The following is a 27338-nucleotide window of genomic DNA, read 5'->3' on the forward strand; positions in this document are numbered from 1 at the left end:
ATCTCAGCTCCAGGACATCACTGCAGGAGTTCCTCAGGGTAGTGTCCTCGGCCCAACCACCTTCAGCTGCTTCATCAATGACCTTCCTTCCATCACAAGGTTAAAAGTGGGGATGTTCACTGATGATTGCACAATGCTCAGCACCATTTGTGACTCCTCGGATACTGGAACAGTCCATGTCCAAATGCAGCAAGACCTGGACAATATCCAGGCTTGGGCTGACAAGTGACAAGTAACATTCGTGCCACACAAGTGCCAGGCAATGACCATCTCCAATAAGAGAGAATCCAACCATCACCCTTGATGTTCAATGGCATTACCATTGCTGAATTCCCCCGCTATCACTATCCTGGCAACTACCATTGACAATAAACTGAACTGGACTAACCGTATAATTAAGATGGCTACAAGAGCAGGTTTGAGGCTGGGAGTTCTGCGGCAAGTAACTCACCTCCTGACTCCCAAAAGTCAGGAGTGTGATGGGTTGCTCTCCACTTGCCTGGATGAGTGCAGCTCCAACAACACTCAAGAAGCTCGACACCATCCAGGACAAAGCAGCCCACTTGATTGGCACCACATCCACCACCTTCAGCATTCACTCCCTCCACCACTGACGTACAGTAGCAGCAGTGTGTACCATCTACAAGATGCACTGCAGCAACTCACCAAGGCTCCTTAGACAGCACCTTCCAAACCCACGACTGCTATCATCCAGAAGGACAAGAGCAGCAGATACATGGGAACACCACACCTCCAAGCCATTCACCATCCTGACTTGGAAATATATCGGCCGTTCCTTCACTATTGCTGGGTCAAAATCTTGGAACTTCCTCCCTAACAGCACTGTGGGTGTACCTACACCACATGGACTGCAGCGGTTCAAGAAGGCAGCTCACCACCACCTTCTCAAGGGGCAATGAGGGATGGGCAATAAATGCTGGCCCTGCCAGTGAAGCCCACGTCCCATGAATGAATTTTAAAAAATACTTTGAGCAGAGTCCCCCCCACTTCCTGTTTTTCTGATTGAGGGATAAACATTGGCCAGGACTCTGTTTATGGTCTCATCGACAAATGGCACCTCCGGCAGTGCAGCTCTCCCCTAGCACTGCACTGGAGTGCTGGCTTTGATTTTTGTGCTTAACACTCTACAGAGGGACCCACAACTTTCAAACTCAGAAGTAGGTTGGAGGTCTACCAACAGAACTACGGCTGACACACAAATACAATATTACAGACCGGAGGGGGATTAATTCAGAACCACCCTGATTTCTCCTCTCACCACCCGTTGGTAAACAGAAAGGTGTTTTTGATTTTTGTTTTCCCCCTTCTAAGTAATAAACCCACAGCAAAACCACACACACAAAACACGGGAAGGGTTACACAACATCCACTCCTTTTTGCATTCATACAACAAAAGCGAGATATGGGAAAGAAAGCGGGACTCAGGGCAGAGACCATGATAAAAATAAGAATTATGGTTTCATGTGAGTCCAGAATCAAAATCCAGTGAGGGATTCTTTCACAGAGTTCAGCTGGCTGAAAATGGTGGTGTTCATTTCCCAGGATGAAATAGGCATGTAGAGATTGAATCAGTCCTGTAGGCGATAGTACAAAATCTTTCCAGCAGAGTCAGGTTAGATGGGGGCTAGTTGTCCCACCTGGTCAGAGCTTGCTTCTGTATAGCCTGCCCGTCAGATGTTAAACAGCAGACCGAAGATGGAGTTTGAAAGCCGTAATAAACAAAACAATTCAAACAGCTCAAGACTCAGTCATGTAACAGGATGGTTTCTGGTCGAGCTATTCAGTTGATGATGCCTCTTGTTAGAAGGCATTGTGTTTTGAGCAGGTGGCTGTAGAACCAGTAGCACAACATTGGAGATGAGGAGTTGCAAATAGCTCTGCCTTTGTCCATAGCTGTCTGGTGCAGATGTCTTGGCTCATCGACTATCCTTTGTGTTGGCTGGAATGTTTATACAGTGTAAGGAGTGTTACATTCCAGGGGTTTGATGGTTTTAGCCTTTGTCCACTTTCAAACTGCTCAGAACCTTCCAGAGCTACCATCGTGTGGTCATTTTATCAGTCTAGCCATTTGTCCATTTTAAAAGAAAATTAATAATTTTATAAAGTAGCTAGGGTGACGAAGATATATGAGATATATATATATATGTATGTATGCATACATTTATATATGTTTTCCTTCATGTATTCTGATCATGACACCAAGTTAATGTTGTTGCAACATCTTTCCTATCGCACTCTGGTGTTTCTGGCAGGGATTTGGATGTAAAAACAAAAAACGCTGGAAAAATTCAGCAGGTCTGGGAGCACCTGTGGAGAGAGAAACAAGGTTAATGTTTAAAGTCTAATGTGACTCTCCTAAGGAACTAGAGAGTAGTATAAACGTGATGGGTTTTATGCTGTTGAGAAAGGCATGGGGGAGAAAAGGGCAGGTGGAGAAGCATAGAAAGTCAGGGAAAAGGTTAGAGAGTAGGAGAGATTAAATAACAAATAACAATTAAATAATAATTAAATAACAAATACATCATGGAACCCAAGATAAAGGGAGTGGATGGTAATTATAGTATTAAGATCTATAGCTTTGGTCCAGAGTGGGTGTTAATAGCAGAATAAAGGTCAACACTATCTGAAAGCAAAATAGTGGAGTGTGTTAATAGCAGAAAAAGGGTCAGCTCTGTTTGAAAGCAAAAACACGAGAGCAAGATATAGACTGGCACTTGGGCGTTGGTGGTGGAAATCAAAATGGAGGAGGGAGTTCATGGTCTGATGTTGTTGAATTCAATATTCAGTCCGGAAGGCTGTAAAGTCCCTCGTCGGAAGATGAGGTGTTGTTCCTCCAGTTTGCGTTGGGCTTCACTGGAACAATGCAGCAAGCCAAGGACAGACATGTGGGCAAGAGAGCAGGGTGGAGTGTTAAAATGGCAAGCGACAGGGAGGTTTGGGTCATTCTTGCAGATAGACCGCGGGTGTTCTGCAAAGCGGTCGCCCAGTTTACGTTTGGTCTCTCCAATGTAGAGGAGACCACACTGGGAGCAACGAATGCAGTAGACTAAGTTGGGGGAAATGCAAGTGAAATGCTGCTTCACTTGAAAGGAGTGTTTGGGTCCTTGGACGGTGAGGAGGGGGGGGAGGTAAAGGGGCAGGGGTTGCACCTTCTGCGGTTGCATGGGAAGGTGCCGTGGGAGGGGGTTGAGGTGCAGGGGGTGATGGAGGAGTGGACCAGGGATCGATCTCCTGCATTGGCTGCTCCCAAGGCGGCCTCGGCTGTTTCCGGCCGGGCCCGGAGGTTCGGGTGCTTCCGGTTTCCGGCCGGGCCCGGGAGTTCGGGTGCTTCCGGTTTCCGGCCGGGCCCGGGAGTTCGGGTGCTTCCGGTTTCCGGCCGGGCCCGGGAGTTCGGGTGCTTCCGGTTTCCGGCCGTGCCCGGGAGTTCGGGTGTTTCCGGCCGGGGGCGGGGGTGGTGTGTTCGGGTGTTTCCGGCGGCTGTCGGAGGAGGAGGGGGAGGGGGAGGGGGAGGGGACCGCTGTCGGATCGCCTCCCCTGAGCGATGGCTCAGCTGCTGTGGTAACGGGAGAGGGAAGGAGCGGCCGGCGGACGCTGCCCGGGATATGTCGGCTCCCCCGCCCCGGCGGGACAGGTAAAGGCCGCCTTTCCCCCGCCCCCACCCTCCCTCGGTCGCTGCCGGTGTCGATTCGGGGCCTGGGCCGCTCTTTGCCGGGCGCGGCCTGCAGCGCGGGCAAAGCCTGGGACTCGCGTAGAGCCCCTGCCGCTCCCCTGGGCCTCCAGCCGGGGGGGGGGGGGGGCTGGACCCGGTCCAGTGATAAATTAAGCAGGTTTGTGTGTAAAAAGCTGCTTTGTGACTGTGGGGCCGGGATATTAATTCCAGGGGAAATGCTGCAAACCCTGGGGTTGGAGGTTGGGGGTTTGGGGAAGTTTTCACTTCAGTCACAGGGGCTGAGAGCAGCCTTTCCGCCTTCATGTTGTTGACACTGTTCCTAATGAGCATTTTATTCTGTGTTCACTGGGAAAGGTGGTCATTGTTTATTAAATGCAAAGTTAAAATGAGGTTTAGGCTCTGGGAGAACGAGAGGGTTTTTTTGTTCCTCTCTCCCCCCCCCCCCCCCCCCCCCCTCCATGAATCTCCTTCTGCATTTTTTTTAAAAAAAATTTCACCCTCAATTTTTAACCACATTGAAGGAGCAGTTGGTCCTTTTATTCATTCTCCTTGGATCTGTGGAATGCTAGTGGTGTTTTGCAGTAACTTTGGGATTGAGAGTGGTTGGAGGAGTTTGGTGAGTGGTTTAGTGAGTGAATGCCTTGTTGACAAAAGCAGCCATGAGTTTGCTAAGAATCGTTCCTCCATTTGTTATTGTCATGATCTCCATTTCTGGGTTCCTTCGTGTTGTGATGAGTGTTCTGGTGGTAGCTTGGCTCAGTGGAAGCGCTCACCTCTGGTTCGGAAGGTTGACTCTTATCACTTGAGCGTACCTGTCTAGGCTGACATTCTAGTGCAGCACTGGAGGAAAGAAAAAAGACTTGCGTTTAAACAGCACCTTTCATGATCACCAGACATCTCAAGTCACTGTACAGATAATGTAGTACTTTGTGTAGTCACTGTTGTAATGTAGGAAATATGGCGACCAATTTGTAATGCTGATTGATTGAAGGATATATATTGGCCAGGCCTCTGGGCATAACTCCCCTTGCCTTTCTTCATATTTTTTTGAAGTGTTATTTTGAACAAGGAGCAGGAGTAGGCCAGTCAGCCCCTTGAGCCTGCTCTGGCATTCAATAAAATTATGGCTCATCTGACTGTAACCTCAATTCCACATTCCCGCCTATCCCCGATAACCTTTCACCCCCCTCCCTTACCAAGAATCTATCCACCTCTGCCTTAAAAATATTCAAAGACTCTGCTTCCACCGCTTTTTGAGGAAGAGAGTTCCAAAGACACTCAACCCTCAGAAATATTGCCCCTTCTCTGTTTTAAATGGGCAACTCCTTACTTTTAAACAGTGACCCACGTGATCCTTTATGTCCGCCTGAGAGGCCTGCTGGGGCCTCAGTTTAACGTTTCATCTGAAAAATAGCACTTCCGACAGTGCAGTACTCCCTCAGTCCTGCACCGGAGCTTCACCCTTATTTTTTGTGCTCAAGCCCGGGAGTCAGACTTGAAGCTGGAACTTTCAGACTTTGGAGGCGAGAGTGCTACCAGCTGTGCCACAGCTGACGAGGCACCATCATCTCGAACGAGATGTTATCCTGAGGTCCCGTTTGCCCGCTCAGGTGAATGGAATCTTTTGAAGAAAAGCAGGAAAGTTCCCCCTGGTGTTCTGGATAACATTTATTCCTCAATCAATGTGACAAAAAATATTGCTCATTTGTTGTTTTATTTGGGGGGGGGCCTTGTGAAACCTTACTGCTCTTCCATATCTGGTCTCTTGTCATGGGTTCTGCAGATTTTATCACTCCACCACTGGAGGCACTGCCTTCATCCCTCACTCTTCTGCCTCTGAACCTCTCTCTCCTCTTTTAATTTACTTATTAAAACTAACTACTTTAACCAAGATTTTGGTCATCTATCCTAATACCACCACCTGTGTCTTGGTGTTAAACTTTGCTTGGTAATGTTCCAGCCAAACACCTTGGAATGTTTCACTTGGTTAATGGCCCTATATAAACACAAGTTGTCGTATGAGAATTGCCTCCTGTGTTGCCTACAAAATGAGATTTGAATTTAATATCTATGAAACACTTTAGGATACCCCAGGGTGTGAAAAGCACTATATAAATTCAAGTTCAATAAAGTTTTGTAGTAACTGTGTGAAAGTTGCTCATAGTACCCTTTTGAACAGTGAAATTATGGATTTTGGTCTTCCCAGACTTGGATTAGAGAACATCTTAAGTTAAACATTCAATGCAGTGTTGATGATGCAGTGATAATTTTTTTTAAAACTCAGTGGTTGTGGCATTGCCAGTTACCACTGAGTGGCTTACTAAGCCACTTTAGAGGGCAGTTAAGAGTCAGCCACATTGGTGTAAAACTGACCTGACATATAGACTGAGACTGGATCAGGATGGCAGCTTTCCTCCCCTAATGGATGTTAGAATCACAGTACCTTCCAATGCAGAAGGAGGCCATTCAGCCTATTCAGTCTGCACTGGCTCTCTGAAACAGCATTCCACCTAGTCCCACCCACCTGCCTTATCCCCATAACCTTGCACATTCCCACTTTTCAGGTGGCAATCCAATTCCCTTTTAAATACCTCGATTGAACCTGCCTCCTCCACCCTTTCAGAAATTGTGTTCCAAACTCCAACCACCCTCTGAGTGAAAAATTGTTTTTCCTCACATCACATTTACTCCTTTTGCTAATTATTTTGAATCTGTGTCCTTGGGTCCTTGATGTTCTTTTGAGTGGGAACAGTTTCTCCCTATTTATCCTGTCCATACCCCTCAGGATCTTGAACACCTCTATGAAGTCTCCTCTCAACCTTCTTTTCTCCAAGGAAAACAGTCCCAACCTCTCCAATCTATCCTCATAGCTACAGTTCTTTATTGTTGGAATCATTCTTGTGAATCTCCTCTGTACTCTCTCCAAAGCCTTCCTCAAGTATGGCACCCAGGACACAGTTCTCCAGATGAGGCCTAACTAGTGTCTGATACAAGTTCAACATGACCTCTACACTCTTGTACGCAATGCCCCTATTAGTAAAGCCTAAAATATTATATGCTTCATTAACTGCTCTCTCAACATGTCCTCCCATCTTCAATGACTTATGTAAATATACACCAAGGTCCCTCTGTTCCTGCACCTCCTTTAGAGTCTCTCCCTTTATTTTATACTGTCTCACTATATCTTTCTTGCCAAAATGAATTACCTCACACTTCTCTGCATTGAACTTCATCTGCCACTTGTCTGCCCAGTCCACCAACATGTCTATATCCTTTTAACGTTCAAGACTATCCCCATCATAGTTGACAACATTGCCAATCTTCATATCATGTGCAAATTTTGAAATCATCCCTTGCACACCACAGTCTAGATCATTAATGTATATCGGGAAGAGCAAGGGTCCCAACACTGACCCCTGAGGAACTCCACTATCAAGCTGCAGTTGCTTAGTAATAACCTGCTCACTGACACCCAGCTTGGTTGGGTTCTGCCAGGGCCACTCAGCTCCTGACTTCATTACGGACTTGGTTCAAACATGGACAAAAGAGCTGAACTCCCGAGGTGAGGTGAGAGTGACTGTCCTTGACATCAAGGCTGCATTTGACTGAGTGTGGCATCAAGGAGCCCTAGCAAAACTGGAGTCAATGGGAATCAGGGGGAAAGCTCTCCACTGGTTGGAGTCATACCCAGCACAAAGGAAGATGATTGTTGTTGTTGGAGGTCAGTCATCTCAGCTCCACAACATCACTGCAGGAGTTCCTCAGGGTAGTGTCCTCAGCCCAACCATCTCCAGCTGATTCATCAATGACCTTCCTTCCATCATAAGGTCAGAAGTGGGGATGTTCGCTGATGGTTGCACAATGTTCAGCACCATTCATGACTCCTCAGACACTTAAGCAGCCCGTGTCCAAATGCAGCAAGACCTGGACAATATCCAGGCTTGGGCTGACAAGTGGCAAGTAAAATTTGCGCCACACAAGTGTCAGGCAATGACCATCCACAACAAGAGAGAATCCAACCATCACCCCTTGATGTACACATCAAGTGGCGGCAGTGTGTACCACCTTCAAGATGCACTGCAGGAATTCACCAAGCCTCCTTCGATAACACCTTCCAAACCCATGACCACTACCATCTAAAAGGACAAGGGCAACAGATAGATGGGAACACCACCACCTGGATGTTTCCCTTTAAATCCCTCAAAGTCCTGACTTGGAAATATATCGCTGTTCCTTCACCGTCGCTGGGTCAAAATCCTGGAATTCCCTCTCTTAACAGCACTGTGGGTGTACCTACACCACATGGGCTGCAGCAGTTCAAGAAGGCAGCTCATCAAAACCTGCTCAAGCAGTTAGAAATGGGTAATAAATGCTGGCCCAGCCAGTGAAACCCACTTGCTGAAAAATTTAAAAAAATCTGCCAGTAGCCTGTGATTGTGGCTTGCAGACACTCCTGAGACTTCATCAGCGTAGCAAACATTTCAATTATGTTGTGGGTATAATTTGATATTGCACCATGCAGCAGACACATTAAATGAATGAATATATAAAAAAAGCCCTCCTGCAATCTGAAAAACAATCATTCATCACTACTCTGTTTCCTGTCACTCAATTTTTTACCCAAGTGCCTACTTTCCCTTTTATTCCATGACCTAGAATTTAGCTCACCATTTTGTTGTGTCACACTGTATCAAATACCTTTTGACAATCCATATACACCGTATCAGCAGCATTTCCTTTATCAACCTTTGCTGTTACCTCCTCAAAAAAAACTCCAAGTTAGTTAAACATGATTTTCCCTTGGTGAATCCACACTGGATTTACTTAGTTATCCTGCACTTGTCTAAGTGATTATTGATTTTATCCCATACAAAAGTTTCCCTATCACTGAGGCCAAACTGACTGGTCTGTAGTTACCGGCTTTATCTTTGCATTCTTTCTTGAACAAGGGTGTAACATTTGCAATTCTCCAGTCCTCTGGCACCTCCTCTGCGTCTAAGGAAGACTGGAAGATTATCACTAGTACCACTGTAATTTCCACACACACATCCCTCAGTATCCTTGGATGCATCTCATTTGGTCCTGGTACCTTATCTATTTTAAGTAAAGATAGCCTTTCCAACACCACCTTCCTCACAGTTGTAAGTTCTTCTAGTGTACCAGTTACCTCCTCTCTCGCCTCGACCTGTCCTTTGTAAAGACAGATGCAAAATACTTGTTCAACACCTCCGCTATTTCTTCAGCCTGCATATGCAAGTCCCCTTTTTTGTCCCTAATCAGCCCTACTCTTTCTTTTACCACCCTTTTTACTATTTATATGCTTATAGAAGACCTTGGGATTCCCTTTTATGTTCGCTGCCAGCCTCTTTTCATGCTCTCGCCTTGCTTTTCTTATTAATTCCTTCACCTCCCCTCTGGCCCTTCTATATTCAGCCTGATTCTCCATTGGATTTTCTACCTGACATCTGTCATATGCGCACTTCTTCCTTTTCATCTTTGCCTCTACCTCTCTCGTCATCCAGGGTGCTCTGGGTTTATTTGTCCTACCTTTCCCCTTCAAGGGAATATACCTTGACGTTACCTGCAATACCTTTTCTTTGAAGGTGGCCCATTGCTTAGCTACTGTCTTTTATGCCAACATTTGATTCCAGTTGAGTTTATGACGACAATTCAACAGTTTCATGATCTTTTTCATTGCCAGATTTCTATTTCCAAAATTTACCAACTGCATTCAAATTCTCAACCTCGCATTCTCTGCTTTACTAGTCCAGGCCTTTGAATTACTAATCCTGTGACATAACCACCATATCCACAGGTAATAATTTGAAGACTACCACATTCAAAGTTGATTGAATGTATTTTTTTTCCCCTAGTTTGTTGGATCTGGTATCCTGAATATGCCTGACTTGCTGTAGAAGTTACTGAAAAGAACATATTGATTTTTGTGGTTATTTGGCAGCCTCACTCCCTTAATCTTTGCCATAACAATACAGTTGGTATCAGGAATTTACCCACCCTATTTCTGCATAGGATTGTGTAGGCTGAGTGACTGTGCTAGAAGCATTTTAAGTTTCTTGGCACTGAAGCGAGGCAATTTTCTTTTTCCCTCACTTGTAGAAGCCTGTTTTTCGTACAGTCCACACCTAGCAGAATAAACATGTCCCCATTTTTTTAAGGAGCACAATCGATAAAGGAAGGAAGATGTTCCATCAAAACTGATACCAGGATTAGCAAATTGAACCAATTTCAAGTTCAATTATATCATTGGGCAACGGATTGAAACTGTCTTATGGATTGAGTACTTGTTACAGCATCCAATAGATCTTAGAGTCATACGTGCCCTAATGAGTGGAATATTCCAGCACATTTCACAAGGACACAACAGATAGTGACTTACCTTTAAAGCAATTGGTTTTATGGAGTATGTACCTGGCATCCCAGCAACAAGCCTATACAAGAGGTTGTCTCTGGAAAGTATCAGTAAAGGTGTCACTCAGTTTTCTGGTGCCTCAAACCAATTTACATCTTAGAGAAAGTGAGTGTCTTGTTCCTTTGTTTGACTGGTAGTGGCAGAACTTAAACACATCTATGCACTTTAGAGAAATGTGAGCCCTTTTCGGAACCTTTCATTTACCAGCTACTTTCTAGATGTGGTTTAGGATTAAACTGGACTGCAAAGACTGTTATGATCTATCGGACTAATCCCGAAAAGATTTGTGTACCTATATTCTTGGAAAGACACATGGCTCTTGGTGTCTGGACGTAATATTGAGTTCAAAAATTTCAGATCATGAACTCTCTCCTCCACTCCCACCCCATTTCTGATCCCCCTTTTTCCAATAATTTATCTTTTTTTTTAACAAATATATTTTTCTTTTCCCACCTATTTTTAAATTTATTTCGATCTATTGTTTTATCTCCACCTTTTAGCCCATTTCGATCCCTTCCCCCCACCCCACCCCCACTAGGGCCATTTGCCACTAGCTTGTCCTGCTTAATGCCCCCTTTAGCACATCCTTTAGATAATATCACCAACTTCAACACCCCTTTGTCCTTTTGTCTATGACATCTTTGGCAGTCTCTTCCTGGCCTCCAACTATACTGACACCCTATCGAGCTCCTCCTGTCCCACCCCCTCTACCAGCTTATATTTCATCTCACTTCTATATTTTTTAGTTCTGTTGAAGAGTCATACGGACTCGAAACATCACCTGTATCCCTCTCTGCAGATGCTGTCAGACCGGCTGAGTTTTTCCAGATATTTTAGTTTTTGGCTCTTGGTGGTGTCCAGCCTCATTGGTTGCAAATAAGCCATCACACCAGAAGGATGGAGAAATTCTTGTGGAAATTCTCAAGTCACTGGGAATTGAATTAATTCTACCTGAGAATGGAGTACTGAAAGTTCTGAGTACATGTCAATAATTAGATTGATCTGCCTGGTAAATCAGATTGTCTTTGTCAGGCAAAAAAGCATGAAATATGCAGCAGACAAACTAACGTGAATTATTTGGATGAAAGCCCATAGCTTGAAATGGAGAAGCGAAAAGTCTCCACCACTGGAATGGTAGCCTATCTTTGGTTTGTTCTGATGGACCTGTTGTATATTTCAACATTTTTTTTGTTTCTATTTCACATCACCAGCATTTGGGTGATATTAGTCGAATCGGTATGTTGCTTAATGTGTCTGCTGCATGGTGCAATAGCAAATTGTACCCACAACATAATTGAAATATTTGCTACGTTGATCAAATCTCAGTCTCTGCAAGCCTCAGTCACAAGCCGCTAGCAGATTTTTAAAAAAATTTTTCACGGAATGCGCATGTTGTTGGCTGGGCCAGCATTTATTGCCCATCCCTAGTTGCCCTTGGGAAGGTGGTGGTGAGCTGCTGCCTTGAACCCCTGCAGTCCATGTGGTGTAGGTACACCCACAGTGCTGTTAGGGAGGGAATTCCAGGATTTTGACCTAGCGACGGTGAAGGAACGATGATATATTTCCAACTCAGGGTGGTGAGTGATTTGGAGGGGAACTTCCAGGTGGTGGTGTTCCCATCTATCTGTTGCCCTTGTACTTCTAAATGGTAGTGGTCGAGGGCTTGGAAGGTGCTATCAAAAGAGCCTTGGTGAATTCCTGCAGTGCACCTTGTAGGTGGTCCACACTGCTGCCACTCGATGTGTACATCAAGGGGTGATGGTTAGATTCTCTCTTGTTGTGGATGGTCATTGCCTGACACTTGTGTGGCACAAATTTTACTTGCCACTTGTCAGCCCAAGCCATGTGTCTGCTGCCTTTTTCATTCTAAGTGGTAGTGGTATTTGGAAGGTGCTGTCAAAGGAGCCTTGGTGAGTTTCTGCAGAGCATCTTGTAGATGGTGCACATTGCTGCCACTGTGTTGGTGGTGGAGGGAATGAATGTTGGAGTTGGTGGATTGGGTGTCAATCAAGCGGGATGCTTTATCCTGGATGCTTTTGAGCTGCTTGTGTTGTGGGAGTTGCACTCATTCAGGCAAGTGGGGAGTATTCCATCATACTCCTGACTTGTGTCTTGTAGATGTTTGACAGGCTTTGAGGAGTCAGGAGGTGAGTTACTCACCACAAAATTCCTAGCCTCTGACCTGCTGTTGTAGCCACAGTATTTATATGGCTGGTCCAGATTCATTTCTGAGCAGTGGTAACCCCCAGATGTTGGTAGTGGAGGAATCATCAGCAGTGGTAATGCTATTGAATGTCATGGGGAGATGGTTAGATTCTCTCTTGTTGGAGACGGTCATTGCCCAGCACTTGTGTTGTGTGAATGTTACTTGCCACTTGTCAGCCCAAGCCTGGATATTGTCCAGGTCTTGCTGCATTTGGACATGGACTGCTTCAATATCTGAGTAGTCGTGAATGGTGCTGAACAATGTGCAATCATCAGCGAACATCCCCACTTCTGACCTTATAATGGAAGGAAGGTCATTGATGAAGCAGCTGAAGATGATTGGGCCGAGGACACTACCCTGAGGAACTAGTGCGATGATGTCCTGGAATTGAGATGATTGACTTCCAACAACCACAACCATCTTCCTTTATGCTAGGTATGACTTCAACCAGTGGAGAGTTTTCCCCCGATTACCATTGACTCCAGTTTGCTAGGTCTCCCTGATGCCACACTTGGTCAAATGCAGCCTTGATGTCAAGTACAGTCATCCTCGCCTCAACTCTAGAGTTCAGTTCTTTTGTCCATGTCTGGAGCGATGCTGTAATGAGGTCAGGAGTTGAGCGACCCTGGCGGAACCAAACTGAGCGTCAGTGAGCAGGTTATTGCTGAGTAAGTGCCACTTGATAGCACTGTCGACCATGCCTTCCATCACTTTGCTGATGATCAAGAGTAGACTGATGGGGTGGTAGTTGGCCAGATTGGATTTGTCCTGCTTTTTGTGGACAGGACATACCTGGGCAGTTTTCCATATAGCCGGGTAGATTTCAGTGTTGTGGCTGTATTGGAACAGTCTGCCTAAGGGAGCAACAAGTTCTGGAGCATAAGTCTTCAGTACTGTTGCTGAAATATTGTCAGGGCCCATATCCTTTGCAGTATCCAGTGCCTTCAGCCGTTTCTTAATATTACGTGGGGTGAATCGGACTGGCTGAAGACTGGCATCTGTGATGCTGGGGCCCCCAGGAGGAGGCCAAGATGAATCATCTACTCGGTACTTCTGGCTGAAGATTATTGCGAATGTGCAGCCTTGTCTTTTGCGCTGCTGTGCTGGGCTCCCTCAGTGAGGATGGGGATATTTGTGGAGCTTGCTCATCCAGTGAGTTGTTTCCACCACCATTCACAACTGGATGTGGCTGGACTGCAGAACCTGTAACTGATGGTTGTGGGACCACTTAGCTCTGTCTATCACTTGCTGCTTTTGCTTTTCAGCACTTAAGTAGTACTGTGTTATAGCTTCACCAGGTTGACACCCCATTTTTAGGTATGCCTAGTGCTGCTCCTGGCATGCCCTTCTGCACTCTTCGTTGAACCAGGGTTGATCCCCTGGCTTGATGGTAATGGTAGAGTGGGCAATTATGTCAGGCCATGAGGTTACAGATTGTGTTCGAGTACAGTACAATGTTTCATGGTTGCCCAGTCTTGAGCTGCTAGATCTGTTCAAAATCTATCCTATGGTGGCCATGCCATACAACACGATGGAGGGTATCTTCAATATGAAGCTGCGGCTTTGTCTCCACAAGAACTGTGCAGTGATCACTCCTAATACTGTCATGGGCAGATGGATCTGCGACAGGTCGATTGGTGAGGACGAGGTCAAGTTGGTTCCCTCACCATCTGCTGCAAATCCAGTCTAATAGCTATGTCCTTTAGGATTCAGCCAGCTTGGACTGCACTTGTGTTACCGAGCCACTCTTGGTGAAGGGCATTGAAGTCCCCCACCCAAATGTTAGTAAGGAGGACTTTGCAGGATCGACAGAGCTGGCTTTGCTGTTTTCAGTGCCTAGGTTGATGCAGGGTGCTCCGTCTGGCTTCATTCCTTTTTGTCGACTTAGCGGTTTGATACAACTAACTGTCTGCAGGGCATTTCAGAGGGCAGTTAAGAGTCAGCCACATTGCTGTGGGTCTGGAGTCACACGTAGGCCAGACCAGGTAAGGACGGCCGATTTCCTTCCCTGAAGGACATTAGTGAACCAGATGAACAACAATTGACAATGGCTTCGTGGTCACCATTCCTGAGAATAGCTTTTATTTCCATACTGATTTAATTGAATTTAAATTCCTTCAGTGGTGGTGGATTACCAGACCAGTAACATATTATTATTACCTTGCCATCTCCCTGGAAAGTGACTCATTACTATCTTGATTCAGCAACTCTGGCTTAGTGAGGTAACATAGTGAAAGTCAGGAATGTTGGTTGGAAATGTCTGAACAGCACAGTGCAATTTCAGTTAAAATAATTTGGGTGCTTTTAAGAAGCTTCCAGTCCTGAACAGAACCCTGCCTAAGTGTTTCAATGATAGAGCACAGAGAGAGGCCATTCGCCCACATTGCCTATGCTGGCTCTTTCAAAGAACAATCCAATTATTCCCACTCCTCTTGCTCTTTCTTCATAAGCCTGCAAATTTTCCACCCTCCAGTTCCTTTTTGAAAATTATTATTGAATCTGCTTCCACCAACCTTTCAGGCAGCGCATTCCAGATCACAGCTCACTGTTTCCTCATGGTTCTTTAGCTAATCAGTTATCTTAGATCTGTATCCTCTGTCTACTGACCTTTCTGCAGCTGTAAACAGTTTCTCTTTATTTATTCTACTAAATCATTCTTGACGTTGAGCACCTCTTAAATCTTGGCTGAACCTTTTCTGTTCAAACGACAGTATTCCCAGCTTCTCCACCTAACTGAAGCCCCCCATCTCTGATACCATTCTCGTGAATATCTCCGGCACCCTCTCCAAGGCTTTGACATTCTTCCTAAAGTGTGGTGTCCCGAATTGAACATGTTACTCCAGCTGAGGCCTAACCAGTGCTTTATAAAGCTTTGGCACTATCTTTATTTTCATATTTTTAGGTTTTTATAAAGTCAGTGCTAACCATTTACCTTTTTAACAGCTTCCTGGCTTGCCCTACTGCCGTCAAAGACTTGCGTACATATATTTTTTTATTCATTCATATGATGTGGGTGTTGCTGACTAGGCCAGCATTTGTTGCCCATCCCTAATTGCCCTTGAGAAGGTGGTGGTGAGCTGCCTTCTTGAACCGCTGCAGTCTATGTGGTGTAGGTACACCCACAGTGCTGTTAGGGAGGGAGCTCCTGAAGTTTGACCCAGTGACAGTGAAGGAACGGTGATATATTTCCAAGTCAGGATGGTGAGTGACTTGGAGGGGAACTTCCAGGTAGATGGTAGTGGTCACAGGTTTGGGAGGTGCTGTCAAGGGATCTTATAGATGGTACACACTGCTGTCACTAGTGCGTCGGTGGTAGAGGGAGTGGATGTTTGTGGAAGGGCTGCCAATCAAGCAGGCTGCTTTGTCCTGTATGGTGTCAAACTTGTGTTGTTGGAGCTGCACTCATCCAGGTAAGTGGGGGAGTGTTCCATCATACTCCTGACTCCTGCCTTGTAAATGGTGGACAGACTTTGGGGAGTCAGGAGGTGAGTTACTTATTGCAGGATCCCCAGCCTATGACCTGCTCTTGTAGCCACAGTATTTATATGGCTAATCCAGTTCAGTTTCAGGTCAATGGTAACTCCCAGGATGTTTTTAAAGTGGGGTGTTCAGTGATGGTAATGCCATTGAACATCAAGGGGCGATGGTTAGATTCTCTCCTGTTGGAGATGATCATTGTCTGGCACTTGTGTGGCGTGAATGTTACTTGCCACTTGTCAGCCCAAGCCTGGATATTGTCCAGGCCTTGCTGAATTTGGACATGGACTGCTTCAATATCTGACGAGTCGTGAATGGTGCTGAACGTTGTACGATCATCAGTGAACATCCCCACTTCTGACCTTATGAAGGAAGGAAGGTCATTGATGAAGCAGCTGAAGATGCTTGGGACTAGAACACTCCCCTGAGGAACTCCTGCAGTGATGTTGTGGAGCTGAGATGACTGACCTCCAACAACAACAATCATCTTCCTTTGTGCTAGGTATGTCTCCAACCAGCGGAGAATTTTCCCCCTGATTACCATTGACTCCAGTTTTGCAAGGGCTCCTTGATGTTACACTCAGTCAAATGCTGCCTTGATGTCAAGTGCAGTCACTCTTGCCTCATCTCTGGAGCTCAGCTCTTTTGTCCAAGTTTGGACCGAGGCTGTGATGAGGTCAGGAGCCGAGTGACCCTGACAGAACCAAACTGAGTGTCAGTGAGCAGGTCATTGCTGAGTAAATGCTGCTGTCAACCATGCCTTCCATCACTTTGCTGATGATCAAGAGTAGACTGATGGGGTGGTAATTGGCTGGATTGGATTTGTCCTTTTTTTATGGACAGGACATACCTAGGCAGTATTCCATATAGCCGGATAGATTTTAGTGTAGTTGTACTGGAACAGTTTGCCTAAGGGCGCAGCATGTTCTGGAGCACAAGCCTTCAGTACTGTTGCCAAAATATTGTCAGGGCCCATAGCCTTTGCACTTGCTGTGAACAAAAGAGTATAAAATAGCTTTTGTAACTTGTGTTATCCTTACAAAATCTGTATAAAACTGTAAAGCTATAGATATGGGTGAAGGAGTATTGTAATATAGTTCATTTTTTTCTTAATGTTTTATTCATCTGTTAAATGCCCATTAGCTGACTCCAGTGACTCTGTTCAGTAGAAACACTCCACGTAGCTAAACAAACAAATAATAGTTGGGATCTATCAAGCTGGGTTCCACCCTGGGATCAGGCTTGTCCAGTGATAACCTCAGCTGGGATCATAAGAAGTGCAACTCCAACAACATTCGAGAAGCTTAGCAGCATTCAGGACAAAACAGCCCATTTGGCACCCCATCCACTAGCTTAAACATCCACTTCCTCCAGCACTGACTCACATTGGTAGCCATGTGTACTATACAAAATGCACTGCAGCAACTCACCAAGGCTCCTTTGACAGCAACCTCAACCACCTAGAGGACGAGGGCAGCAGATACATGGGAACACCACCAACTGCAAGTTCCCCTCCAAGCCACACACCATCCTGACTTGGAATTATATCACAGTTTCTTTAATATCAGTGAGTCAAAATCCTGGAACTCCCTTCCTAACAGCACCGTGGGTGTACCTAAATAATGTGGATGGCAATTGGAGATGGGTAATAAATGCTGGCCTAGCCATCAATGGCTTCATCCCGTGAACAAATAAATTTTTAAAAAAGCCCTGGCCTACATATTACAGGATATAGAGGGACTGGAGATTGTATAAAATAACATTCATGAGAATGATACCAGAACTGAGAAATTGGTAGGAAAGATTGAACAAGCTGGGCTGTTTTCTCAAGAAAAGAGAAGACTGTGGGGTGACACGATAGAAGTCTTCAAACTTATGAAGAATATTGATAGGTAGTCAGGCAACAAGATATGAAAATACAAATTAGGAACAGGAACATGTTCCACCATTTGATAAGAATGTTACCACTTGTGAAGGAGACCAAAACTAGGGGCCATAGAAACAAGATAGTTGCCAATAAATCAAGTGGTAAGAACTTCCTTAGCCATCCTAATGGGCTTCATCTGTGCTATAATTCGCCTTTTGAAGTGGAGCAGTCGAACAAGCACCCTTTCCTCAACTTGCAAGTAGAGAAATCTTCCAATGGATTCTCTACTGTGGTCTACTGCCAGCTCACCTTTACTGGTCAGTAAATTCCTACAGTTCCTCACGCTATAAGATTGGCCTTATCAGCAATTTCGTAAATAGAGCTCAAGCCATTTGCTCACCGTGCAAGCTTGCTGCTGAAATAGGGCATATCAAAGGCATCCTACAGGATAATGGCTACTCTAATGGCTCACTGTATATTACGCAAACTCATGAATGGGTCTAAGGTAGTCACTTTCAGTCCTGAAAAGTGCCCACTCTATCTCCGAATAACCTGGAAGGCTAAGCTGTCTCAAATTTGAGCAGCAGATGAAGCTAGCCATTGCATGCTGTTATCATGCAATATCAACACAAGTGGTATTCACTTGCTGCTGTAAAGCCAAAAAAAGATGTTCTGTGTATCTCACAAATGAGCATTGTGCTGTGTAAATTTCAGTGCCAGTGTGATGTCAGGTGTCTGCTAAATAATCCTGATTGTGCCAAGAATCACATTGAAAACCAATTTAAGATCATCACTCAGGCTCTGTGTGGCTCACTTACACATGCTAGAAGCCACATATATTCTCACACAGTCCTGTGCTTTGCAGACAAAACGAATGTGTCCACACATTGCGCCTTTTTCAACTAAACAGAAGCTTGGGGAACTGTAATTCCTTCGTTCATTGCTTAGTGCTATACCTTGACCAATCAGAGTTGACCTGCCTGGTTTGAATTTGAACAAAGCTGGGCGGTTAACTGTCCCATGCTGCATTCTCCATGGCAACGCCTTCACCCATTAGAGTCCACTTGCCAACCACTCAGCACTCTTGTGCAGTATAAATTGTTGTTAACCTATTACAGTTAGTAATGTCTTGCAAGCTCTCCTGATGAGTGCAAGATGAAAAGCTTTGATAGTATGTCTTTTTCTTCAGCAATAAACTATTTTTCTTCAATATATTGAATGATATCAAGGATTTTAGAGATTTGAGTTTTTTTTTAATTGGAATGTATAAAACTGCAGATTATGATGACAAATGGACTCAAACTCGTCAATTGAGGGGAGCCTGTTTTTGCTGAAGGCACTTCAAGCTAACCCCAGATGGGCTTCCTTATAAAAAGTATTTTCTTTTCTCCTAGGCGTTATAGCCAGCACATAAAATGAGTGAAGTGACTTTCACCCAGATCTCCTCGAAGAGTGCACTCCTTGGGGTCTCCTTGTGTTGAAATGCTAGGGCCGTACCTGGCTGCTCCCCAGGGATGCATGGCTACATTCAGTTCATTGACATTTGGAGGATTATAATGCCGCAAACCTGTTTCCTGCCACTTTAAGCTACAGCATGTGAATGCTTCATAATGCTACGCCACCATATAAATTGCTAGCTAGTACCACTTTACCACTGAGCTTAGACTTGAAATCAACTTCCATACTAATTGACATTGTAAATGGTTCAATCTCCTCAAACATTATCCCCTCTTTCAAAACTACCATCATGACTCTAAAGTCAACACCTCTGACCTCCCACCATTCCAACTTCCTGTTCCTCCCCAAAATATTTGATCATTCCCGCCAAGATCTTTGTCCATCTCTCCCATAAGCCCATGTTTGAATCCCTCAATTGGGTTCTGTCCCCCCCCTTACAGCATCAAAATGGCCTAAACCAAAATGAGAAACAGCTCTAACCATGTTATTTTTCTCTTATTAACTTCCTCGCAGCCTTTGGGACCCACCATTCACACCATTGTCCTGCAATGCAATCTCTTCTGTTGAGGTAATGGTTCCAATATTGCTGATCAAGTCATTCTCGGTGGTAGAGGACATTGGGCTGTGCAGTATTTTTAAATTAACATGAATTTATATATTGCCTTTAACACACAAAAAATATCCTCTAAATACTTCACAGAAATGTAATCAGACAAAACTTGATGTCAAGCCAAAAAAGGGGACGTTGTGGTGACTAAAAGCTTGGTAAAAGAGTTGTGTTTTACGGAGCAGGTAAAGGAATTGGAGAGGTTAAAGGAGGGCATTCTAGGAATTGAAGCCTGCATGGCTGTCAGTGGTGGGGCCAAAGGAATGAGGAATGTGCAAGAGGGGAGAGTTGGAGAATGCCTAGCTCTTGGAAGATTGGAAAGCTACAGATGATTAGAGATGATGAGGAGCAAGACCCTGAAGGCATACAAACACAAGGATGAAAATGGTGCTTGGGGACTGAAAGCCAACGTAGGTCAACTAACCCAATGGTGGTGGGCAACTGGGACTTGGTATGATTAAGATAGGGACAGCAGAGTTTGGATAAGGTGAAAGTTTTGAGGGCAGCCTGGAAATCATATGAATGGTTGAGTCAGGAGATTACAAAGGCATAGCTGAGAGTTTCTGTATCAGAAGGAGGAATGAGGTGGAAGTGCACAATCTTTATGATAAAGGATACGTGGTCAGAAGTTCAGCAAGGGGTAAAATAGGACACCAAAGTTGTAAATGGTCTGGTTCACTGTTTTAAAATTAGGAGTCGCCCTTTTATGTCAGAGATGAGAATTTTTTTCTCTCTGAGGGTTGTGCAACTTTGGAACTCTCTGCCTCAGAAGGTGGTGGAGGCGGGGTCATTGAATATTTTTAAGGCAGAAGTAGGTAGATTCTTGTTAGGCAAGAGAATCAAAGGTTATCAGGGTTAGATGGGAATGTGGAAATCGAAACACAAGATGATCAGCCATGACATTATTGAATGATGGAGCAGGCTCGAGGGTCTGAATGGTCTACTCCTGTTCCTATTTCTTATGTTCACCCTAAGACAGTAACTAGGAAGAGGGCTGAAATCAGTGGCAAGAGCTCTGAACTTTTAGCAGGGGCCGAAGACTTTAGCTTTGAACTTCCCAATATTTAACTGGGGGGACCAGCACCTCCTCCAGGACTCGGTATAGCATAAGCAGTCTGATGAAACAGATGTCAAGACAGTTGGTGGAGAGGTAGAGTTAGTTGTTGTCAGCATACAAAATTTTATCCTTTTTTTAATATCAGTAGTATCGGTAGGAGTGACCACTGCACAGTCGCTGTGGAGACAAGTCCTGCCTTCACATTGTAGATGTATCATGTTGCGTGAGACTACCACCATGTTAAATGGGACAGATTTCAAACAGATCCAGCAGCTCAAGACTGGGCATCCATGAGGTGCTGTGGGTCATCAGCAGCAGGAACAGATTTGTACTCGAACACAATCTGTAACCTGAAGGCCTGGCATATCCCCCACTCTACCATTACCATCAAGCCAGGGGATCAACCCTGGTTCAATGAAGAGTATAGGAGGGCATGCCAGGAGCAGCACCAGGCATTCCTAAAAATGAGGTGTCATCCTGGTGAAGCTACAACACAGGAATACTTGAGTGCCAGACAGCATGAGCAGCAAATGATAGAGCTAAGTGATCCCACAATCAACAGGTCAGATCTAAGATCTGCAGTCCTCCCACATCCAGTCATGAATGGTTGTGGACAACTGTAACAATTCGCTGGAGGAGGAGCCGCCACAAATATCCCCACCCTCAATGATGGGGAAGCCCAGCACATCAGTGCAAAAGATAAGGCTGAAACACTTGCTAAAATCTTGAGCCAGAAGTGCCAAGTGGATGATCCATCTCGGCCTCCTCCGGAGGTCCTCAGCCTCACAGATGCCAGTCTTCAACCAACTCAATTCACTCCACGTGACATCAAGAAATGGCTGAAGGCACTGGATACTGCAAAGGCTATGAGCTCTAACAATATTCTGGCAATAGTACAAAGACTTGTGCTCCAGAACTTGCATTACCCTTAGCCAAGCTGTTCCAATACAGCTACAACTCTGGCACCTGTCCGGCTATGTGGAAAATTGCCCAGGTATGTCCAACCCGACTAATCCATCCTGACCAGTTACCGCCCCATCAGTCTAATCTTGAAGTGATGGAAGGGGTCATCAGTGCTACCAAACAGCACTTGCTTAGCAATAACCTGTTCACTGACGTCCAGTTTGGGTTCCGCCAGGACCACTCAGCTCCTGACCTCATTACAGCCTTGAATCAAACATGGACAAAAGAACTGAACTCCTGAGGCGAGGTGAGAGTGACTGCCTTTGACATCAAGGCCGCATTTGACTAAGTGTGGCATCAAGGAGCCCTAGCGGAACTAGAGTCTACGGGAATCGGATTGGTGGGGAGGGGGAGAATGCTCTTCGCTGGTTGGTCGTACCTAGCACAAAGGAAGATGGTTGTGGTTGTTGGAGGTCAGTCTCACCAACAGTACATTACTGCAGGAGTTCCTCAGGATAGTGTCCTCAGCCCAACCACCTTCAGCTGCTTCATCAATGACCTTCCTTCCACCATAAGGTCAGAAGTGGGGATGTTCGCTGATGATTGCACAACGTTCAACACCATTCGCGCCTCCTCAGATACTGAAGCAGTCCATGTCCAAATTCAGCAAAACCTGGACAATATCCAGGCTTGGGCTGACAAATGGCAAGTAACGTTCATGTCACACGTGCCAAACAATGACCATCTCTAACAGGAGAGAATCTAACCATCGCCTCTTGATGTTCAATGGCATTACCATCACTGAATCCCCTACTATCAACATCCTGGGGTTTACCATTGACCAGAAACTGAACTGAACTAGCCATATAAATACTGTGGCTACAAGAGCAGGTCAGAGGCTAGGAATCCTGCAACGAGTAACTCACCTCCTGACTCCCCAAAGCCTGTCCACCATCTACAAGGCGCAAGTCAGGAGTGTGATGGAATATTCCCCATTTGCTTGGATGAGTGCAGCTCCCACAACACTCAAGAAGCTTGACACCATCCAGGACAAAGCGCGCTTGAATGGCACTCCATCCACAAACATTCACTCTCTCCACCACCGACGCACAGTAGCAGTAGAGTGTACCATCTACAAGATGCACTGCAGGAATTCACCAAGGCTCCTTAGCACTTTCTAAACCTATGACCACTGCCATCCAGAAGGACATGGGCAGCAGATAGATGGGAACACCAGCACCTGCAAGTTCCCCTCCAAGTCAGTCCTGACTTGGAAATATAGCCGTTCCTTCACTGTCACTGGATCGAAATCCTGGAACTCCCTCCCTAACAGCACTGTGAGTGTACCTACACTACATGGACTGCAACGGTTCAAGAAGGCAGCTCACCACCACCTTCTCAAAGGCAACTAGGGATGAGCAATAGATGCTGGCCCAGCCAGCGAATCCCACATCCCATGATTAAATGAAAAACATAATAGATGCCCCTCATTTTGCCTTCTGGGGTTAATGACTCTGGACCAGTATGCTGGCATGCTTGAATTCTTGCCTGACTTTGTCAGTGGAACCATACAGGAACATTCCCTATAATTGACTGTTGTGAGGATGAGATTTTTTTTTTTCAAGCTTCTCTACGCTAGAAGAAATGTTGTTTTCAGGAAAATTTCACATTTACAGCAAGTCTGTCAACTTGTATAAAAGTGAGGGAGTATTTTCATTATGAAGTGCTACCCCTAGACCTTCCTCTGGAATGATGTAGCTTAGGAGAAAATATTTAGTGTCGAGATCCCATTAATGATGAACTTCCATTCAGCTCACGTCAGTTGTTGATTTTCCATTTGTCCCATTCATTATATCACAAAAGTGGAATTTCAGGATGTCACATTAGCTCCAGGCTTGGATAAAATATCTGTTACCAGGCTATCTGCAGCCAGCCATCCTTAAAATCTCATAATGAGCAATAACTGCAGCACGTTTCGGTAAGCATACCAATAGATAGGTTTTTAATATTAGTTTGGATGATGCAGCAGCTTTGTAGAATACATTTCTCTGCAGTGGAGAATTGTCTCTGCTGTGTAAATAAGTGACTGTTTAAGTAGAAGTCAGTATGATGAAAATTAACTGGTTGTCCAGTGGCTGATGAGCCAAGAGAAGTATTTGAATTTGAAATCCTTTGCTTCATTACTTTTGGTTAACAAGCAGCAAACTTTTCCAGCACTTGAAATTTCACATCGCAGCATTTTGACTGATATTGTACATCACAGTAGCAGAGAATTTGACCTGCTTTTTTCCAATTGAGAAGATTGTTTCGAGGAAGGGAGAAGAGGCATTCAGATATGAGGAGTATTTAGCTGGAAGGTAGCTCCAAGAGTGACCCAGTTACAAACTCTTGATAGCCCTCAAAGTTAGTCTTTTAGTTGACCTTAAGTTACAACCTCGAACTAATTCTGAACCAGTTAGTTTTTGAATATATAATTAGTGTCTTCCCGTAAAGCCATCTGTTTTTCATTTGTTATATCATTGGCCTTCATTACTACTCACCTCTGCTCTTTTGTGTCTTGATGTTGCTGGCTGACTATTTTAAACTAATTATGTTCTGCTTTGTGATTTTTAGCATTTGGTTTTAGACTTGTGCTACACAGATCAGGGGAGTTTTGATTTTACTCTTTGGGTGACATTGGCAAGATGGCATTTGCTGCTAATCCTTGGTTGCCCTTGAAGTTGGTGGTGGGCTGCCTTACTGAATCACTGTGCAGTAAAGGTGCTCTACAATACCAGGAATTTGACCTAGCAACAGTGAATCTTGAGCTGAATTATCTCATTAATATCTGCACTGTTATCAGTATCAACCAGTTAAGCTGTTTTTGTGTTTAAGGTTTGACCAGTTTATGAAGAATTTGCATACAAGAATATGCCTTGAAATTCAAGACATGAGGTTTGATGGAAGCATAGCTATGAATGTTGGTACCTTGTGAAGACATCAGCTGTGTTCGGCTGCACATCAGGGTGTTGGGAAGTTAGCAAGAACTGTTGTAGTTCTGCCAGGAAGATATAATAATTCTCAATGTTATTGGAATTTATTGTAAAATGGAGTAATAGCAGGATGTGTCTGTGTGTGTGAGAGACCTAATTGGATTAAAGGCAGCTGGTCTGAAGGCTTTGATGTAAACAGGGGGGAAGTTGAGAATGTAAGGTAAAAGGACATTTGCATTTTTAAATAAACCAGACTAGATTGTTTTCAGAGGAGGGGTGAAATATGTCACCTAACCAGATGAAGTTTAGAAACAGTGTGTTTATTTTTCCCAAAGATTACTGGTAATACTTATGAGAGGTTTTTATTTCAGGAAAATAAAGTCTAAGACATAGTGAAACAATGGGAGTTTGTATTCAAAGGGGAAAATATGTATAAAGGAGTGAAAGCTGTGTGTAAGGGTATGCATTTTAAGATCTTACAAGTGTGAAAAGTCTTCAGCACCTATGCCTCAAGCTGCTGGTTTCAAAGAACCAAAGTTGAGAAAACTCACTGAATTCGAGTGGTTCAGGGTATTGTGTTTCTTTGCCTGGGTCTTTTAAAATCTGTGTCTTACTGTTGCCTTAATGAAAGTGTAACTGGGAGTCAAATAAAGTAGGGGATTTAGAAGTTACCATAGTAATTTTTAGATCTATGTATGTGTTTAAAACCTTTTTCTCTTATTAATAAACGTTTAACCTAGTTTTTAAAAAACCTATAAGACTTGGTGGTCTTATTATTATTGAATTCAGGGCGCGCAACTCGAAATTTATACAAATTGCAAAACAAGTTGTGGCCGTAGTTTCAAGTTTCCCTTTGGGATTTGAACAACTCCGCATTTACCATCAGCTGTGCCATAACAGTGGGGTAAGTTACCACTGAAGCAGACAGTATAAATAGGTTCAAGGGCCAATTAGATGAGATCCTGAAAGCAGAATTCATTGAGGGATATAGTGATTAAGAAGGTAGATGTGATTGTGTTCACAAAGGGAATAGTTTGTTAGGCCTAGTGGGTTTTTTCCTGTTTCTGAATTTTAATCTTGCAGGTCATCAAATTATAATTGTAAACTCTCCCAGCCTATATTTTCAAAGGTATTCCACTTGGCTAAATGGTCAGGACTCTAGCCAAAGGGAATCTTGGAAAGTTTTACTTGGTAAAGTGGTATTAGGTGTAGAAATGCTGTAAGTCCCAATATAGGTTTGTTTTGGTGACAGGTTCAAAGGAAGATGTGATTTTAAATGTTTCTTTTAAGACCTTAAATCATGTGTTGATGGTGTCTGATTCTTGTCTTTCAGGCAGATGTTGAAGTGAGTGGGCTGTGTGGTACTAATGCACCATGTATTCTGAGTGGCGGTCTTTGCAACTCATCATCCAGAGTGACAGAGGTCACATGAGCGTTCTGCACAGTTATCCCAGCAATGTTGGTAAAGATGTGGCTCATGCTGTGGTCCGTCCTCTGGGACAGGGACTGAACAGTTCTTCTGCAACGAGCAATGAAAGCATTCTAAAAACCGACAAAGAGGTTAGTCATTAGAAGGTTGATCTGCGTGCTGCACTTGTAAGGTTAAAATAGGTTTTTTGAGTAAATACTTTAATTTTTTAAATATCCTAACCTATGTACGTTAAAAGGGAAACCAAACAATTGTATTGCAAATATGATTTTATGTGTAGATATATAGAACCTTACACTATAGAAGGAAACCATTTAGTTCACTGCGTCTATGCCGGCTCTTTTGAAAGAACTAACCATTTAGTTTCACTCTTTTGTTTTTTTCCCCCATAGCCCTCCAGAGTTTTCTTTTTTACATATTTATGCAGTTCCTTTTTTTTTAAAGATACTGTTAAATTTGCTTCCACCATCTTTTCAAGTATTTCACTCTAGATCATACCTGGCTGCATTTAAAAATTCACATTTCCTCTGTATTCTCAGTTATCTTAAATCTGAGTCACCTGGCTTCCAAAGGTCCTGGCGATTTATACCTATCTATCCAATTATCTCCATCACTCTTTGCCTCTAAGATCTGTGTCTATGATATCTCATTATGTGCTTCAATCATTTTTTTCAAAATCCTCGAAGGGCAGGAAGTTGGAAGTTCGCGAGGAAGTTAATGAATGAACCAGTTGAGAGTTTTTCCCATGGACAGAAGGTGAAAGTATTGGATTTGAGATTTGAATGTTAAATTACTGCAAACGGTCTATAGGTTCACTGCTAGGAGCATAGGAACTTTCAGCCCGCCGAACCTGCTCTGCCATTCAATAAGATCATGGCTGATCGAACACTTCAGTGCTTTTTACCCACACTATCCCCAAAACTCTTTACGTTATTGTTAATCAGAAAATTATCAATCTTCACCTTAAACATACTCAATGATTGAGCTTCCACAGTCCTCTGGGGCAGAGAATTCCCGAGATTCACAACCCTCTGGGTAAAGAAATTTTTCCTCATCTCGGTCCTAAGTAGCTTCCCCCTTATTTTGAAATTGTCCCCCTTGGTTCTAGACTCCCCGACCAGGGGAAATACCTTACCTGCATCTACCCTGTTTACCCCTTTAAGTATTTTGTAGGTTTCAATGAGATCACCTCTCATTCTTCGAAACTAGAGAATACAAGCCTAGTTTCCCCAACCTCTCTT

The 27338-nt window shown here is 44.2% G+C and overlaps 1 protein-coding gene across 10 annotated transcripts in view; it reads left to right on the forward strand.

Moving 5' to 3' along the window:
* Window positions 1-3525: 3525 nt before the first annotated feature.
* The window catches only part of ralgapb (Ral GTPase activating protein non-catalytic subunit beta), a 146293-nt gene continuing 122480 nt past the window's right edge, over window positions 3526-27338 (forward strand). For 3 of the 10 annotated variants that reach the window (XM_041204564.1, XM_041204565.1, XM_041204566.1), the window contains exons 1-2: window positions 3579-3652; window positions 26006-26228. In XM_041204564.1, coding sequence (XP_041060498.1) covers window positions 26043-26228 — 186 coding nt within the window. In that variant the 5' untranslated portion in view covers window positions 3579-3652; window positions 26006-26042. Of the gene's footprint in view, window positions 3653-26001; window positions 26229-27338 lie in introns of all 10 variants that reach the window. The other 7 variants (XM_041204561.1, XM_041204567.1, XM_041204569.1 and 4 more) reach the window with 5 other exon arrangements.

This window comes from Carcharodon carcharias, chromosome 14 (genome assembly GCF_017639515.1).
Source record: "Carcharodon carcharias isolate sCarCar2 chromosome 14, sCarCar2.pri, whole genome shotgun sequence".
Classification (NCBI taxonomy): domain Eukaryota; kingdom Metazoa; phylum Chordata; class Chondrichthyes; order Lamniformes; family Lamnidae; genus Carcharodon; species Carcharodon carcharias.